General features: G+C 39.7%; 2 protein-coding genes across 9 annotated transcripts in view; both read right to left on the bottom strand.

Moving 5' to 3' along the window:
- The window catches only part of ARHGEF28 (Rho guanine nucleotide exchange factor 28), a 157,460-nt gene extending 155,759 nt beyond the window's left edge, over positions 1 to 1,701 (bottom strand). For all 8 annotated transcript variants that reach the window (XR_016462146.1, XR_016462144.1, XR_016462145.1 and 5 more), the window contains exon 1: positions 1,572 to 1,701. The gene's annotated coding sequence lies outside the window, so the exon portion shown is untranslated. The remainder of the gene's footprint in view (positions 1 to 1,571) is intronic.
- Positions 1,702 to 7,737: 6,036 nt separating this feature from the next.
- On the bottom strand, positions 7,738 to 17,610 carry UTP15 (UTP15 small subunit processome component). Its single transcript, XM_031602591.2, has 12 exons — positions 17,337 to 17,610; positions 16,756 to 16,848; positions 16,486 to 16,670; positions 15,233 to 15,411; positions 14,427 to 14,552; positions 13,674 to 13,809; positions 12,624 to 12,708; positions 10,064 to 10,213; positions 9,785 to 9,886; positions 9,429 to 9,562; positions 8,866 to 8,924; positions 7,738 to 8,352 (listed from the first exon to the last, which is right to left on the bottom strand). Exons 1-12 carry the CDS (start codon positions 17,424 to 17,426, stop codon positions 8,129 to 8,131), a joined length of 1,563 nt encoding a protein of 520 aa, XP_031458451.1. The 5' UTR covers positions 17,427 to 17,610; the 3' UTR covers positions 7,738 to 8,128.
- Positions 17,611 to 17,685: the final 75 nt, after the last annotated feature.

Genomic DNA, 17,685 nt, shown 5'->3' with positions numbered 1-17,685 from the left:
TGCCACAGTTCAGCTCTCTGTTCATTGACTCTTTTCCAGCCAAATGCACCCCACGTATTGTCACACAGCCTCCTCTCAATCTGCCACCACACAGAGACTGAGCTCCCCAAGGTACCAAGAATTCCAAGAAGTATCCCTGAAAGGTGACAAGATGCTGCAGATGCAGTCATACTCAAGCTAACACAGCAGAGAAACTCAGGCACAAATTTCCACTGTGACACACCTGCAGTCTGCTCTTCTGGGCAGCGTGTGAGCGCTTGGAGGGACACACAGTGAACACAGCTGTCCCAAGTTTTCCATATTTCCCCACCTGTAAACTGTGCTGTCTGCCCAGTGTGAGGCCATGCAGAGCAAGCTTTCAGCTGGCAGAGCCAACGATTCAAACTGGATCCTCTGAGTCACTGTGTTACTCATAGGCCATCCTTCCTATGTCCTGGTACAAATTCTTGTTCGGCACACTATTGAGATCGGAAGCATGGTGAGGCATTTCACACACCATCTCCTTCCCAAGCAGCCCACAAAGCAACTATTCTTGGGGGAACAATAGGAACTTCTCCTGAATAACAGCAGCTTCAGACTGAGAAAAAGAATACTCCCGTGTGACGTTACATAACCAGATCTTGGCAGAAATGTCCAATTTAGACATCAGCTGAGAGGGCCAGAGGAGAATCACAGCAGATCTTACTTACATGAGCTATTTCTTCAGTGCATTCAGTATTCAAATCCTGCTTTAGAAAAACTCCAAACTACTCGTTTTTTTCACTCGATTTTTCTGTGTGAGTTTTCACACTAAATTCTCAGAACACAGATCATTTTCTAGCTAGGTGGGAAAATCCCTTGTACTCAAACGCCTCCTGAAATCATATTTCTTCAAAGCACAATAGAAAGAAAATTACAAAAGAGAAAAGAAATAATACATGTCATCTGTTAGCTTCTTATTGCATCTGTGTGTCTCGCCATGCCTCAGAACTGTCTTCATTCCTGCATCGCATCAACTGCAGAGGCAAGAGCAAGTCAGAAAAATGAAGGCTTTCACTGTCTTTTTTTCAGCATAAAAACACAATCCCAGTTTGAAAACTTGCCTAGCTCCAAGCTGCACACAGCAGTGCCATGGAACAAAACGGTACAAAGAAGCACTCCTGATCTGCTGCTTGGAACTGCACCACTAAAAAACTTCTTTTACACCCTTCAACTGAAACAATTTTAAACCTCTTTTGGCTCAGAAACGCTAACACTTGTAAAACGAGATGCCTTGTTAGAGATGAGAAGTGAGACTACAGCAGCGTAAGAGCAAAATAAGCAACAAACAGAAACAGAGACATAGGTAGAGTTATAGCTGTCTACATATAAAATTATGTATCTATAGGCACATATGTATACAGTTATATATACAGGCTTTGCCGCCCCACTGCGGGACTCCAGAAGCCGAACACCGCAACTTTCCCACGACGCGGCCGCCAGCGGAGCCCCGCAGCAGCACAGCACAGCACAGCACAGCACAGCACAGCACAGCACAGCACAGCCCCGCCGGGCCGGGTGCCGCCGTGCAGCAGGTGCCGCGGTGCGCTTACCTGCCGAGCCGCCCCGAGCCGCGCCTGCCCGCGGGGCGACCGAACGAAGCGGCGGTGCCGCGGTCCCGGGCACGGAGGCCGTTGCCCCTTCGGGACGGGGCGGCCGCGGGAGGCAGCCCGCCCCCGATCGCGGGAGGGCGGCGGCACCGCGGGGAGCCCCGCGCGGCCCCGGGCGGCTCTCGGAGCGCTGCGCTGCCCTCTCCCGGCCGCGGCGCGCGGGGACGGGGCGGCAGCAGCCCAGCCCTGCGTCGCCGCTCAGGGCGTGCGTAGGGGACGGGACCGACGGGGCTGTCCAGCTGCTGCGCTTCCTCTAGCTGTTCTCAGTGACATGGTGTTGACTCCCAAGCCCATTCGGACAGCGTATTTCATGACCGAAACGGTGGAGGAGTGGAGATGTAGTGTCGGGTATGGGATGCAGAGATAGTTTGTGTCCTGCTTGTTGTAGATATACTTTCTTTCTGACAATGTGTGGGGATGAAAAAAAAGTTAATGCACAGGTAGACAGTGATAGGACAAGAGGAAATGGATTTAAACTGAAGGAGATGTAGATTAGATTTCAGGGGGAAGTTTTCCACTGAGGGGACAGTGAGATGCTGGCACAGTTGCCCAGAGAAGCAGTGGATGCCCCACCCTTGGAGGCATGCAAGGCCAGGTTGATGGGGCCCTGGGCAACCTGAGCTGGCATGTGGCAACCAGAGCACAGCAGGGGGCTGGGGCTCTGTGTGCTTTCTGGTCCCTTCCAAGCCACACCATTCCATTCCGTGATTCGATTCAAGTGCTGTAAGCAGAGCATGAGAGAATTACGACTTGACTTAGAAGCATTGTATGTAAGAGAGTGTAGCTCTGTATTTCTTTAGTACGTTAAGTATTTGGAAAAGGAAGAGAAACAAAGGCAATCAGAGGAAAACACAAGGATCTGTTCGGTACAGAAGCTTAGCTAGCTTCTAATTTTTTGGCTTATTGAGCAATGTTACTGGTTAAAATGAACTTGGCCAATAACTCCAAAGAGTTATCCAAGTCCTCTGGGAGCATCAGCTGAGATGAAAGCACACTCCTGGCATGCTTGTTTCTTGTTTCCTGTATTCTCCTTTCCCATACCCACAGGGATAACTGCAGGTCCTGACTTCTGAACTCTCTATGACCCAAAGTAGCAATGTGAGCACAAATAAAAAGAAAAAAAAAAAACAAAAACAAACAAACAAAAAACAAAGTAAAACAATGCAAAACGTGAGCAGAGATAAAAAGGAAAAGCTTTTTAAAAAGCAGCAACAATGAAAAATAAAGAAACAAACATGGTATGCTGTTCTTCAGAAGTAGGACACAAGGCCTTCCAAGAGGGGGTGGGTAGAATACTAGGAAAAGACAACAGCAAACATTTGCTTTGTTCCCCAAGATGCTCTAAGTGTGGAGAGAAAAGACATTCCTCCTCTAAGGGTTTAAAGAAAAAGTGTAAGATCAGATACACACTGACTCCTGCTTCTCAGCACTGGGTGCAGCAATGACACACCTCACACACACAGATGGGTGTCTCCATTGATTTGGCTTCCCTTTAATGTATTTACATAGGAGTAGTAGGTACGTTAAACTGACAACACAAATTGGTATTTTAAATACATATATATATACATATACACACACAGCAGCACAGTTTGGGCTGACATTTTCCTTATTGGATGCTGGAAGACTCATGTGCTGCATTTCCAACTCATTGAAAAGTTGCATCCAAGAGGTCAAAGCTCCAGACTCAAGTTTCATAATAAAAAAAATTAAGCTTCTCAGTTTTTGTTTTCCTTTATGCCTTAATGCAGTTATACTCCTACCACTTGCTTCCCCCCAGCTAAATGTGTGATAATTTCACAAGCATTTCTTGAAAGAATGTGACGTAGCAGCTATAAAAAACTATGCAGATGGGGATTAAAATCAAAACTTAGTCTAGTACCTTTTAAAACATATTGTTCTAAACATCTCTTCATTTTTAAGGGTGATGGTAAAAGAGAAAGCGTAAAAGATTGAATACGGGGCTATTGTTTCTTTAGCATTGCCTTTCAAGGGTAAAATGCATGAGATCATCCCCAAAAATGTGATCTGCAGCTAGGAAACTTGTGTTTTAAACAGTAAAATGTTATATCTGTTAAGATCTGGTATTGTTGTTGTTGTTTTCTTATAAAATCTCTGACTTATTTTGCAGTTTTTCACTAAAGTGGGTTACAGACTCCAGTCAAAGAACATCAGTAAATGGTGGACAACTATGGTGGGCATCCTGAAAGCATCCCTGCTTGGTTTCACAACCGTAACCTCCACGCAATTCGAGTTCAAGTATGCATACAAATCTAAATCAAGAATTTGGCAAGACTTGCTTGTGTTACACAAGAATTGTTAGCGCCATTAAAAGCTTTTTGTGTTTAGATGCAGAGACATGAAACAGCCTGGAGACTAATGATTTTGCTTTGCTAGCAATAGCAGTGAGAAATTTGCCATCCAGATGGACTTCTGCAGTACAAGGAGGCCACTTCCACAAAACAAGGAACAGTTTTGGCGACCACACAGAGGTGAGTTTTTCCTCGTGCTGCTCAAAATTTTAGCCTTTATTCTGCTCAAAATTTTTCCTGACATAGTCCAACCTTGTTTGGTGTTACCAAACCCATGAGGTTTCAAATCTAAAACAAAAAAAATGTCTGGCAGAAGGTTAAATGATCAGAAAGTGCAGAGAAATCTATTCTCTCACAACCTCAGATGTTAGGTGTGCAATCTTGATAACAGTTTTAAGCACTTGGTCTGATTTGTATTGTCTCAGCTCACTATTCCCTTCACCCCCCTCACACCTAGTTTACAGCCCTCCCAATGAGCCTTATTACCTTTTCCCCAAGGACTCTCCTACTCCTTTAAGAAAGGAGAACTCCATGTGGTGCCCTCAAACCTGGTACCATGTAGGCTAATTGGTTGTCAAAAAAATCAATGGTGACAGCACCAGCCATGAAGCCAGGTATTTAAAAATAAGATCCTTTGATTTGTTTCTGTGTCCTCACCCAAGGTAAGGAGGGTTTTCATTTCCAGCTTCAAGCACAGACTTGTCTCCATCGATTAATCTTACATATCATAGAATCATAGAATCACTCAGGTTGGAAAAGACCATAAAGATCATTAAGTCCAACCAATACCTAACCATACTACCCTAACTCTAACAACCCTCCATTAAATCATGTCCCTGAGCACCACATCCAGTTTGTAAGCACAACTGGGGATGGTGGCTCAATCACCTGCCTGGGGAGCTTATTCCAGTGCTTAACAACCCTTTCTGTAAAGAAGGGTTAACCAATCCTTCAATTAACCAAGGATTGACAGGTGTGTTACCCTGTTCTGTTTTATTCTTATTATCCCTTTGCTTTAAACATATGTAAAGATGAACTCACTTATTTTACTTGGTGTCTGTGTCCTCTGTACTGACCCAGTCCATTGCTTCTCAGCAGTGATAATGACAGTGGTCACCTCCGTTCGTGCAGATTTTTATGAGTGCAGCATGCAGGCTCTTGTCATGGCTGTTAGAAATGTATAACTGGTGTTAGGACTGGTATAAGTGGTGACTGTGTTGGAAAATAGCGTTTTGTAGCTGAGAATTTGCTCTATCAAATAGTGTTATTGTGCTCTTTGTAGCTTTTTTAGTTTCCAGGGAAATAAATAGAAGGCATTAGTTTTGGAGCAACCTATGTACATTCTCATGATTGTTCAGATTTTAACAACTTGGGTAATTTAATTTTAACAAACTGGGTAAACTAGCAGCATGTTCTTTGAAGCACATCTGTTGAAAAAGAAAGGTTTTAACCTTCAGGAAGGCTGAATACTTAAATAGCCCAGCTATTTATTGTAAGTGCCACTAATCAGCACAAGCATCTAGGGAAGAAAGATCAGTGGCTTTCCTGAGAAATGCTTAGTGTTAAGTTTTGGTAAGAACAACCAATTAACCAGTTCATTCTCCTTTTATCCCCTGTAATTCAGCTGCCAAAAGATAAGAAGGTGCAAAATTTACTCTTCTTTTTAAAACCAATCTATTTCTGGTTATACTGGGCTTGAGAAGCAATTTTTTTCTAGCAATTGTCCACATTAAATGGGAGGGAAAGTTATCATCTTTCCTGCCTTCCCCTTTCAAATAACCAGATGCCAGGACTTAAAAGAAGTAAGAGATGCTATCTGTCTAAAATTTGCTGCTCTGAGAAAAAAAAAAAAAAGTTAACTGTACTATAAAGCCAAATCAATTCTCAGATGACCTAGAAGTCTAGGAAATGCTGTCTTCAAGAAATATCCACTTTTCCATATAGGCAGAACTCCTTTTCTGAACAGGAAACCTAATGTAACACTCTTTCCAACTCAATGGACAATTAGTTATTTCAAACATTTCAGTTAACGACATTTAATCTGAATGCTTCAAAATATTACATTCTGTGTTGAAAGGTAATGCAATGCTGGGAAAGTAAGTAATTACATTGAAAACCTTAGGTTCACATTTAGAACAAAAATATTCCTGATTGGTGCACCATCAGTGCACTTTATTAAACATCAGCTAACAGAAACTAACTGCAAAAAAACCCACCTGAAATAACTTTTCTGTCTTCTTTTAAGTTTTACCTTAATATCAAAATTAAAGTAATAATATAAAAACAGTTTCATTGTTGGTAGTAATAATGCCTTATTTTGGCTCCTCTATAACGTAACAGCATAGGTAACAAAAAAACTTGCCTACTGAAAAAAAAAATCTTACTAAATGAAAAAAATTCAATATTTTTAGTAACAGACAAGAGGATCAGAAACAACAGACAAGTTTCACAAGTAGATTAGTTTTCATCTGAACAAATACAGGTTTCCATCAGAGGGATCGTAAATTCCCAGCAGAATTCATTATACAGTTTGGTACTTCTACTGAAATAGCAGGAAATAGTTGGCCAGCGAGGTAAAAACCTACAAAAATTCATTTTAGTAGCATTCTTAGAAATGAAGATCTTAAATAGCACTTTTTTTTTCACCTTCTGAACAGATTTCTATTTCTGTAGATGGCACCTCACACCATGACCAGTTCCCTTGGTATAACCAATTGCAAACCACACACTAAAACAAACTAGTAAAAAAATCAAAGTAATCTGCTAACTTAATGCAATTTCTTCCTGCACGCATGAAATTTCAAGGCAGTACAGTGGTTGCATACTTCAGATACAAAAAATAATCCATAAGAACTCTGCGTATGTTATCCTCAGGTCATGGAATATGAGGCTGCATACAGAAACGTCACCTCCAACAACTACTACTTAACAGCTATGAAATAAGGCGGCTCAAGAAAGAGCTTCCCACCCTAAAACCTTCATTTTCTCTTAAGTATTAAAAAAAAGTGAAGTAAGCTTTGAGAACATACAGGTTTAACGTTTGAATAGACATTCTCTTCACTGTTACCTATTATCGTCTTATGTCTTCAAAATATAACTAGTAAATCCCAGTAGCCAGGAATATATATTGGTCAAAGGTGGAACAATCTTCTACTAAGTTATACCACTAACTACCTTTCACTGTCAGACATGACATAAACTCCTTTTGAAGGAAATTCATATTGAATCTCTACTAAGTTCCAACTCCGTGTAAAAATACAAAATATTATGAATGGACACATTGGTGGGTTTTGGTACATCCTTTTTTGCACAGTACACCATTTTACCTCAACACCGTCTGGTTAAAAATACACAATCACCCCAGCATTCAGAGGGTGTATACAGCATTTACGTACATGAAGTGCTTAGAGATTTGGCTTACTAGTGAACTTACTTACGTGACTAGGTTGATGGTTGGACTTTATGATCTTAGGGGTCTTTTCTAACCTGAAATGATTCTGTTCTATGAAAAACATTAGACTCTTAATGTACGATGAAAATCATAGAAATTAAACCTCTTGGTTTTTATATAAATGATCTTCGCTGGTGTTCTATTTACTCACTACATACATTTATTTTGCTTTTTTGTTACTTTAGATGCAAATTTTTTCTTGAAATTTAAAATTAAAAAATGCCCATTTCTTCTATTGCACTAAAAAAACAAGAAGACTACATTTACTCTTTTGTTTGTTACTTTGTTTGTTTCGTATGGATTTCTGGAAGTTTGATGTGGAGTCAAAGCAGTAAGAAAAAACACAACACAGTCAACTATTATCAAACACACACTTGGTTTTTATTCCTTGATCTCCAAGTACCTGAGATGGGAGATTAACCTTAAATAAGAATGATTACATGTTCAAATTACACAAACCTGAATTATTTTCTGGTGAATAAAAAGTAAAAATTGTTGACCAGCTCTTTTAATTGAACAATGATTTAGTACTGCATGCACAAAGCATGCTTTAAAAGTTAAATAACTTTGGAATGAAATTTTAAAATCCCGTTGTTCAAAAAATATTACATGGAAAATCTTCAACAAGTTCTTCCCATCTTAAATATCTCAACCTTTCCAAAATTGCACCCAGGAAGGAAGAACTTCGGCAGACAGTCCACATAGTTTTTGTAACTATTTGTTGTGTCAGATGATATTCAGATACTTATGTCCTGGTCCAGAGTCTTTGTAAGGCCATTACTTTTGTTCTCTTCCAGGTAAGTAGCTCTTTTTTCAGTCAAAGTAGCAAATAGTGCATCCATCATTCCTAAAACTTCTAACAGTTCCTCTTGATAGTCAATTTCTCTTCCTATGGCTTCCTGAAGCCTCAAGAACTGTTTATCAACAAGCGCTGACTGTCCAACCACAGGCTGATAGATGTCTGTGAAAGAAAAAGAGTATTTAGGACCTTTCTATCTACTAAAAACATAAAAACTGTACTGGCTACTTAAACATACATTTAAGGAATTTGGCACTAACCCAACACGATGTGCAAATAAGACAATTTTACTGGTGTTCTGAAAACGGCGTTAATTATTGATGCATGCTCACATCAAGCACAAACTAACAGGAAAAGAAGTTTTTACTATCTCAAATGCTATTTTTATCTCACTGGAGAAATTGAAGTCACTTGTACTATGCAAGCGTGGAAACATGAAGAATCAAAAAAATTTTGAGATTATGAGAAACTTCCTATGTAATGCAAATTAGGTACTGATTGTAGTCAAAGTTATCTAGCAAAATTTCTTTTTTGGTCATTTTCTTGCCACTGAGTTTATACTTACACACAAGCTTATAAAAGTTTAGCTTCTTATAAGCATAACACTTTTCATCTTATATTCAAGCTGGCTGTTGAGCTCTGAAAATCTTTTTTGAGTTGTACTTTTGCACTTACCAGTGATCATATCTGCAACAGTTATCAGTACTGGAGTAAACCTAGGTTCAATTACACGCCTGTAAAATTAGAACACATCCATATTTTTCTGTTTTTGTGAAAAGCAAGTTAACAAGCAATTTTATCATGCTGGCATGCAGACACATTTTTTTCCCTTGATGAGAACTCACAGAACCGCACTCAGGGATACGAGTCAAAAGAGTTACATACGGCACATAAGCTTCAATTTTCACAAGGGCGGTGTGGCTTGGAGGACTAGCAAAAGCCTCAGGTAGATGAAGACACGAGTTGCATTGAGGAAACAGAAAATAAGGGACTATGGATAAAATGTCTGTCAAAGGGGCAAGGTAATCTTTCTTTATGGCTCTCATAGCATCAGCAAAATCATTTTATGCTAATACAAACTATTTCAGTGCTGCAGCTGAAATCCCAGACCTTCACTTTAGAAAGCAGAATGTAATTGAGACTGCAACTAGAGTTCCAACCATGATGTCCTCTATGGCAAAGGCCATTAAGAAATACAAGTCTCAAGTTGTCAGAGAGAACTTAAGGCAAAACAGTACCTTGTCACAAAGGTAAGGAGGAGACTAATTTGCTTCTCATCTCGGCCTGCAAGCGCGCTCCTTAGTGTTCCTCTGCGATTTAGTTCCTGCATAACTGCAACCGTAACTTCAGGAGTATAAAGCCTAATGTGTGGCTGGACATATATAAGAAGAGTTTAGTACCAAAGCAGCAGTATCTTTGTATAGCGGGCTTGGTATCAATTTGCAAAAAAGCAAAATGAACAAAAAACATACAAGGAACCCAGACAGATTTGATTCCATTCTAGTCATACACTGAAGTTACTTTGTGATACAGAAAAATCTACTTTAGATGACAGCATACAGATTTGCTGAGACAAAAAAAAAAAAAGCCTTACTTCCAGTACAGCATCCAGGGCCTTGGATGACTGAAAGCTCTTAAGCAGCTTGTCATATTTCCTCAAAATACATCTTCCAGGCTTACTGACATAGAAATCCTCCTGGAATTGAAAGACAAGTACTGAATAATACACATGCACCTACACAATCAGATAGCATAACACAAACATATTACTACAGATGAGCTTCAATGTCTTTGTATCTCCCCTCCCTCCAACTTAACATACAAAACGAGAAATTTTGATTGCTTCAGTAAACATTTGCTCACTACATCCTACCTGTTTTGGCATGTAATTTCTTCCTTTCACATAAGTTCTATATGCTGGCTGTCTCTTCTTTTGAGACTTTTCTTTGCTTTCTTCAGGTTTTCTGTGTTTAACATTCAACACCCCATTGGTCATGCCTACAATTATAGTTTCATCTTCAGGCTAAAATGTAAAAATCACAGAGTTAAGAACCTCATGTTTTATCTGATGATACATGTCTTATTATTGTGCCAATGAGGTCACGGACTCTGCTGCAGTTGCACAGCAAAATCCTTTATTATCTGCACCTACGGACTTTTATACCTACGCTAGCTTAACCCGGTAATTTTCCACTATTCTTTGCACCCCAAAGCTGCATATGCAGAGCAAGCAGTTCACAATCATGTTGAACAGTTACAATTCCCTGACAATTGTTGCGAAAGTGTAGTTTCTTTCTCCCCTGTATTCTGGACATGTCCTTAGTTCTCAGCCTTGTCTTTTCATGTTTATATTGCTCAGCAGCTTCTGCTCCGAATAGTTTTTCTTGTATTCCCACATACTATTGTGTGGATTTCTCAGTATTTATGCTTGACAATAAAGCTTTATTCACAATATCATAGAATTATCTATCTAGTCAGAAAGTACCTCTATGAGATCCTACAGTCGAATGCCCTATTTGTAACAGGACCAGCCTCAAAGCTATAATCCTAAGCAATATTGTACATTTAATAAGCCTCTAATAAACACCTACAGAGATAGCAACTGATTAGTTAAGCAAGGCTCAAATTTGTTTTAATATCCTTCTCACTTAGATCTCAAGCAATGCATCATCTCTAACAGTTTATCTCAAATGCCATGCAACTGGCCTTGGCTATTACAGACTATATGGACACATGAACAGTATCTATGAGAAAGCTACTATAAAGCAGCAGAATTTCCAGAAACAAGTGAAAATTGTTCAAAATATCAATCATTGGTGCATGTTCTACCTACATAACAAAGGTTTCATTTATTGACGACAAGGTTATAACTTTAAATGACGCACTAGAGAAAAACTCTAATTTTACATATAAAACAGTGGGTTCTGACCTTTTAGTACAAAAACATTAAACATGTTGAGCTGAATGCTCAACAGCTGTGATAAGAAAAAGTAATTAAGAAATTTGGAATTACTGCTAAAATATAAAAAAAATAAGAAGGTTAATATGGCACTAAATAAATTCATGGCATGCCCAAATCTTAAATCCTATGCATATCATATTCTCAGATAGCAGCAGCAGATTTAGAAGAATCAAAAAACCCAAAGGAAAATAAGAAGTTGAGTCTGACTTAAGGCAGAACTCTACTCCTTAGTAAGGAATTTAGTGAAGGTTAAAACACTGTACAAGGAGAGACTGAGTAGGCTTATGTAAGAGAAATTATTTGAGTGAGTTACACAAAAGCTGCATTCTAACCAGCAAATTTTTCATCTAAAAATGTTTACGGAGCTTGGGAGAACACTGGGAGATTTACCATATACAGGTTTGTTGCCTTCAGTTTTACATAAGCATCTGCTAATGGCTATAGCTGAAAGCAGAATCTCGGACAGTCCAACCTTTGGTTTGATGTAGCAGAATCAGTTCTACGTTCTCATTTGATTTTGTGATTTCCAGGTGTCAACCAGAAACAAAAAATTATGTCTCAAAATATACATATACAGCCACACAAATGCCAAACCACAAGTACTGCACATGTTTTGCTGCAGCACCAGTTCAAAGCATATGGATTTTGTGGTTCTGTGAAAAATATGCCCCGTGACAGTCTTCATTCAAAACCCAATTAACTCCAGTTCTCTGAGGAAGAACAAGGTGGGAAATACAGAAGGAAGATTCCTTGACCTCAACAGCCCATTTACCCTCACTTTCAGAAAAGCAGGACATTAAAGTAGCAAAGACAGTAAACAATCTTCACTGTCCTTCTTACATAGCTTCCAGAGGCTACATCATGACAAGGCTGATCTAGAAAGTGGTGCCCAACTTCACAATTTTGTCTAACTAACTGATTACCCATCAACACTCAAATGCTTCAGAGAAGTAAGTATCTTCGTTTTCCTTTTCCAAAAGGAAAATACATATGCCTCACCAAATGTATTTGTTTATGCTCATACCCCAGGCCTCTTCCTTTTCCTCAGGTGAATTTAACACCAACAAGTTCTGTGACAGATTCACCCTATTCTGGATATTTCAAACAACATTTTAATTACTTGTTCCATTTATCACCCCATAGAAGAAGATATACACAGGCCCTGAAAAGCAAGCAATAAGTCCTGAAAAATCAGAAGGACTTCCATACAGACTTCCTCCATGCTATATGCAGTTCCTGATAAATACAAAATTTTGTACAGATCTAATCAAGTAACATCTGGGATATTAACCTGTTGCATTTAATTCCTTTTCATGCAATCTTACTCAGAAGAAATACATTCACTGATCTAGTTCTCAAGTCCAGTATTATTGTGAAGCATCTAATAGTAATGAAAGTAAAATGAAATCACTCCAATGACTTAGCTGTAATCGATAATTACCTTGCCTAAAACAATTTCTGAAGCACTTACCGACAATGCAAGACTAAGGATGGATGTTGCATAGTTAAAGCTGTGGACTACTTTGTAGGAAGTTGTACTGTAGATCTTCACATGCCTATACAAAGCAGTAATGATTAAAAAATTTGTTACTAATGCTTTATTGATGAAAATTTTGAAGTGTTTACATTCTCACCTTTTAGAAGATCATTTAAGAAAACTGAATACATAAACAAAGTTTTTTTCACGTAACTAGAAAGCATCTTAGCTTTTACCTCTCCTGCAATGACAGAAACGCTCCAAAAAAAAATCCAGAAAAGACAAGAAAGTTTTACCTTATGCCAAAGAGATGAAAACAACACAAGGACAGAAAAACAAACTGAAGGCACATGTAGTCGCAATCCGATTTCAGTAATGTTTATTAGAAAGCAGTGGGACAGTATTTCCTCCAAACTGTTCTTAAATTTTATATGGAGGATTTATTGACAATTTCTGGAAGTAAAACCATACATATTCTCGCATCCAGCTGCCCTTTAGTGATTTGGTTGATGATGAGAAGAAATTCACAAATTGGGAAAAAAACAAACAACAATCATCCTGAAACAAGTACAAGCTCTGCTGTTAGGATCACTGTATGACTAATAGCTACATGGCTGGTGTGATCCTTCACACCCCATGCTTCATGACTGCATGGCTTGAGGAAGCCTGGGAAGTACAAGAGGGAGTGCAGTGGAGAAGCAAGCTAACAGATCACTGTAATTTCAGACCACTTCATATTTCTGATGTGTCAGAGACAAAAGGTTGAGTATCTGAACTCAGCAACAGAATTTAAAAAAAAAAAAAAAAAAAATCAGCTTTGAAAAGAAGAACATAATGCACCTCTGCACCTTGGGTACACTCCTGTTGACAGTCTCATTTCAAGGGGGATACAATATATGTTTTTAAACAAATTACATCCCTAACAGCTAAAAGGGTTTAAGCTTAAACATGTACACAGCTTCATGCTGATGTAGAATTACTTCCAAAAGGAAAAAAAAAACCCTAAAAAATTCAAATCACAAAAAAGTCACAAAACATACTAACCTGTCCAGGGATCCTGACAGTAACCTTTGTCCAGAGCTGTTCAGGCACAAGCAAGTTACAGTCTTATGATGATTTTTAAGTGAAACCAGTAATTGTCCACCCTTCAGTACATCCCAAACTTTGACATATCGACCTCCTATGAGAAAGAAGCACACAGAAGAGCTGGGCAGACGCACAAATTTATGCTTGTCTGAAGTTTTCACACAGCAATACAGTGCCACCTTTGCAGCACAGAGGTTTCTGCACTTATTCATCTCCCAGTCCATTCTGACTATCCTCTGGGACAAGATATGTTACATGTCTGCCTTTTTTTTTTTTTAGGTCATTTTGCAGACACAACTGAATGATTCAACATACTCTCTACAAAAAGGATTTATATGCCACTGGATCATAAGACCTCTAATGCAACAGCAAGAAGAGAATGAAAATCTTGCTGTGTGTGATTAAGAGAACAACATTGTCACACCTTTACACCTTTAGAACACTTCTTAAGTATGTTCACTTTAGCACTGGATGAATTAAGTCTGTACCTCTTCATTAAAGATGTACAATTTTTTTTTGACTAATTACAAGAAAAGCAAATCAGAGGCAAGAAGACCACTAAATTCACCCTGAAAATCAACACAGACTCCCATGGAATTCCAGTTGATACATACTTAACAATACATGGCCAAATGAAAACACCACACAAGAAGGAACCAACTGGAATAGTCCTCAAGCACATAGAGAACTTAGTTAATTTTATTCAAATACCTGCAGACACTAGAAGACCTCCAGAAGGGAAGAGAAGCACACTCTCCACAGGATGGCCATGTTCTATCGTCATGACACTGCTCTTTGTTCGTGCATCAAATACCTTCACAGTGTGATCATAGGAACCTGAAATAACATCATAGCTAGTTTCAGTTACATAATTTAAATTATTTCAGGAACTAAAAGAGTCACATGCTACAATTCAAAGGAGCTCTTGCCAAATGGAAACAGTTAAACCATGTATTTAAAAATTCTAGTGGTTTACTCAAGTTAATATACCAGAAAATCTGCTGAAACCTAGTGCCTTTCTGACTCTGAAATCAGAAAAACTAGATTTTTCATACTACTTTAATTTACAATTCCAGTACAAATTAATAAAAAGTTGCTGGTAGGAAAACCAAAAGCAACTGATTTTAAAACTCCTCACAGGATGTTTCATTTCTGAGTCTGTAAATTTTAAGGTGTACAAACGCAGTGGAACTAGTACTCTGCTGAAACATCACGAAACACCAAATCCAGCAAAAGCACACATTCACAGCTTTTCTTAAACTTTCAAAAGCAAGTCAGAACAGTCCCATTAGCCTTGACAGGGTATAGCAAGATGTTTAATGCTTACAGTTCCCCTACAAGCATCAGTATTTGGCTTGAAAAGCAAGCAAAAGGAAAAGAACACACTAGGCCCTGAGCGGGAAAACACATTCTTCATGTTTAAAATAAAATAAACACGATGCTACTGTATTAAAAGCTTCCTGCGTTTTTCTTCAATTCTAGCCAAGAGAAGCATATATGAAGAAAGAAAACCAAACCTGTTATAAAGACATCTCCATTCAGTTTACTTGCACAGCCACATCTCACATAGTCACTATGCTCACTGTAGGACACTGTTTCTGTAGCACTCGGAATATCCCACACACTCGATGAATAATCATCACCACCAGAAAATATTCGGTACTTATCAGACAGGAAGCCCACCACGTGAACAGCTCTAGAAACCAAAGCCCATAACAGCCAATGTTAAAATATTCTGTCATTTCCATAACACTGCATCAAAAGCTTGTTAAAGGAAGGCATTCTCTCTAGCCTGAAAGCACAAAATATTCGCTACTGAAAGCTACAGACCCTCACTTCAGAAGTTAAGAACAGTTTGGGTTTTATTGTTTCAGCCAGGAAAGGATCTTTCATCTTGGATCACACCAGATGTACATGAAAAGTTTTAGAGGAGTACTGGCTGCTTGCTCAAGAGTTGTGAATCCTATATTTGTTATTTAGAGGTCTGTGAGCTAGCTTAATCCTTTAGAGCACATTTACAACACTGAGCTTTAAGTAAGACAAGGTTGGACATTTCGTGGCCCTTAAAATCACTATTGAAATTACTAATATAACGTAACAACAGAGAATGACTTCAACACATAAAACAGGTATCATAAATTTTATTGTAGTTAGGTTAACCTAAGAGTTACAACATAAAGTAATACCTTATCTAAAAGCAGAGAGCTCAAATGGAAATACAGTCTCAAGTTCTCTGTGGGTGCTCTCCTAAGGGAGGATGACTGTTACTTTCCATAAAGCTAAGTCATTCACAGGTCTTGAAAGGGTAGAATTTGTCAAATCAAAGTATTACCACTCTTTTCTATCTGGAACATCAGAACTCCTCTTCCAAATTTTTCCCCAGCCAGATGTGTTGGTTTTTTTTTTTTGTTTTTTTTTTTTAATGCTGTTTTGTTTTGTTTTTCAGTGAAAAAAGTGCACTTTTTATAACTGTTCCTCCCAGCAACAAATAAAATTTGTCTGTCAGCACACGCAGGCATGAGACTATGTCTATGCAACACATTAACAGACATCTCCCTGAATTAGAATACGTACTTATTCTTCCATGAACTTAAGTCATACTTAGAATGAAAAACTACACTGCCACTGCAATTCATAACTCAATTTTAAAACCTATTTTTCAGTAATACATGCAACAGTTGCAAGCACTTGATTAATAGTGCTCAGATTTTAGCAACATACATATGTAAACACACAAAATAAACTTATACATGCAAAGAGCAAGACTTACTTTGTATGACCATCAAATTGCCTCAGGGGGGCCCTTCCACTAATATCAAAGAGGCGAATGCTGCCTTCCTCACTGCCAGCAACAAGCAATTTGCCATCATCCCTGTACGTGGCACAATAGGCGGCATCTTTGAAGCGAGAAAATGTCTTAATTGGTTCCTGAGAATAGCGTCCATAAATGTGGACCTAGCAAAACAAGAAGACATTATCTTCACTCAAAGGGCATCAGTTGAAAAGCAGCAACATAACAACCTCACAATCAGCCACTCACCCTCGAGGAGGCTGTGACAGCGTAGTTATATGGAGGAACTGGAGAGAAGTCTATTTTATTTATTGCACCAAACTCCTTAATCTGAACAGGTGTCTAAAAGAGTCAAAATAAAGACAATTAAATACACACAGGCACACCATCAAAAATGACAAGAGTGTAAAGAAATCTTTTCTTGCTGTTGAGCTTAAAACGCTATTTGGAACAAAATCATCTCTGAAGCACCATCCCGTTAGGTTTCTTTTTTCCCTAGGCTGCTTTTGCTTTCGTGCTCTTTTCCCTCTTCACATTAAAACCGAGCCATAAATTACACACTTTGAAAGGGAGAGGAAAAAAAAAAAAAAAGCTCTATTCACACACAATACTCCGCTTACTCCAACAGAAGCAGCAAGAAATACTTCAGCACAGCCAGGACTCCTGCGGGCCCAGCCTGTGACACAGACTGCCCCAGCCGCACACGGAGGTGCCGAGTTCCCCTACGCCACGAGTGCGGCCCGGCCGGCACGCGGGTTAGGCGGAGCCAGCTGCAGCCCCGCGCTGACGGAACGCGACCGGCGCTGCCCCGGCCCCGGGGCCCTTCCCACCTTGTACCCCCGCCAGTACAGCGTGTCCTGCGTGATCTTCTCCCCGAGCTTCGGCACCACCGGGATCGCGACGGGTTTGTAGGAAGCCATGGTTGAGCCGAGGAGGAGCCGGGAGGAGAAGGGAGGTCTGCGAGTGTACCGCCGAGGTGCTGCGGAGGAGCGGAGCGCGCCGGGAGATGCGGGACGCGCCGCCTCAGAGCGCAAGGAGCAGGCCACGCCGCGCCGCCATAGCTAGCCTCGCACCGCCTCGCGGACAGGCAGCACGCCGGCGGGCGACTGCGTCATCAGCGGGCGCCGCCACCTGGCCAATCGCAAGACTGCAAGGCGGAAGTGATGTTTTACCCCCCTC

Source organism: Phasianus colchicus, chromosome Z (assembly GCF_987193195.1).
Source record: "Phasianus colchicus chromosome Z, bPhaCol1.hap1.1, whole genome shotgun sequence".
Lineage (NCBI taxonomy): Eukaryota > Metazoa > Chordata > Aves > Galliformes > Phasianidae > Phasianus > Phasianus colchicus.
This window is presented reverse-complemented; position numbering and strand designations above follow the sequence as displayed.

Bases quoted from the DNA above. Each gene is read 5' to 3' on its own strand.
- UTP15 (XM_031602591.2), bottom strand. From the start codon at position 17,426: ATGGCTTCCTACAAACCCGTCGCGATCCCGGTGGTGCCGAAGCTCGGG. The intron at 16,671-16,755 runs GTGAGTGGCTGA...TTGTTTTGCTAG, and splicing joins CTGTCACAGCCTCCTCGAGG to GTCCACATTTATGGACGCTA. The intron at 12,709-13,673 runs GTTAGTATGTTT...TGCTTTGTATAG, and splicing joins CTGTCAGGATCCCTGGACAG to GCATGTGAAGATCTACAGTA.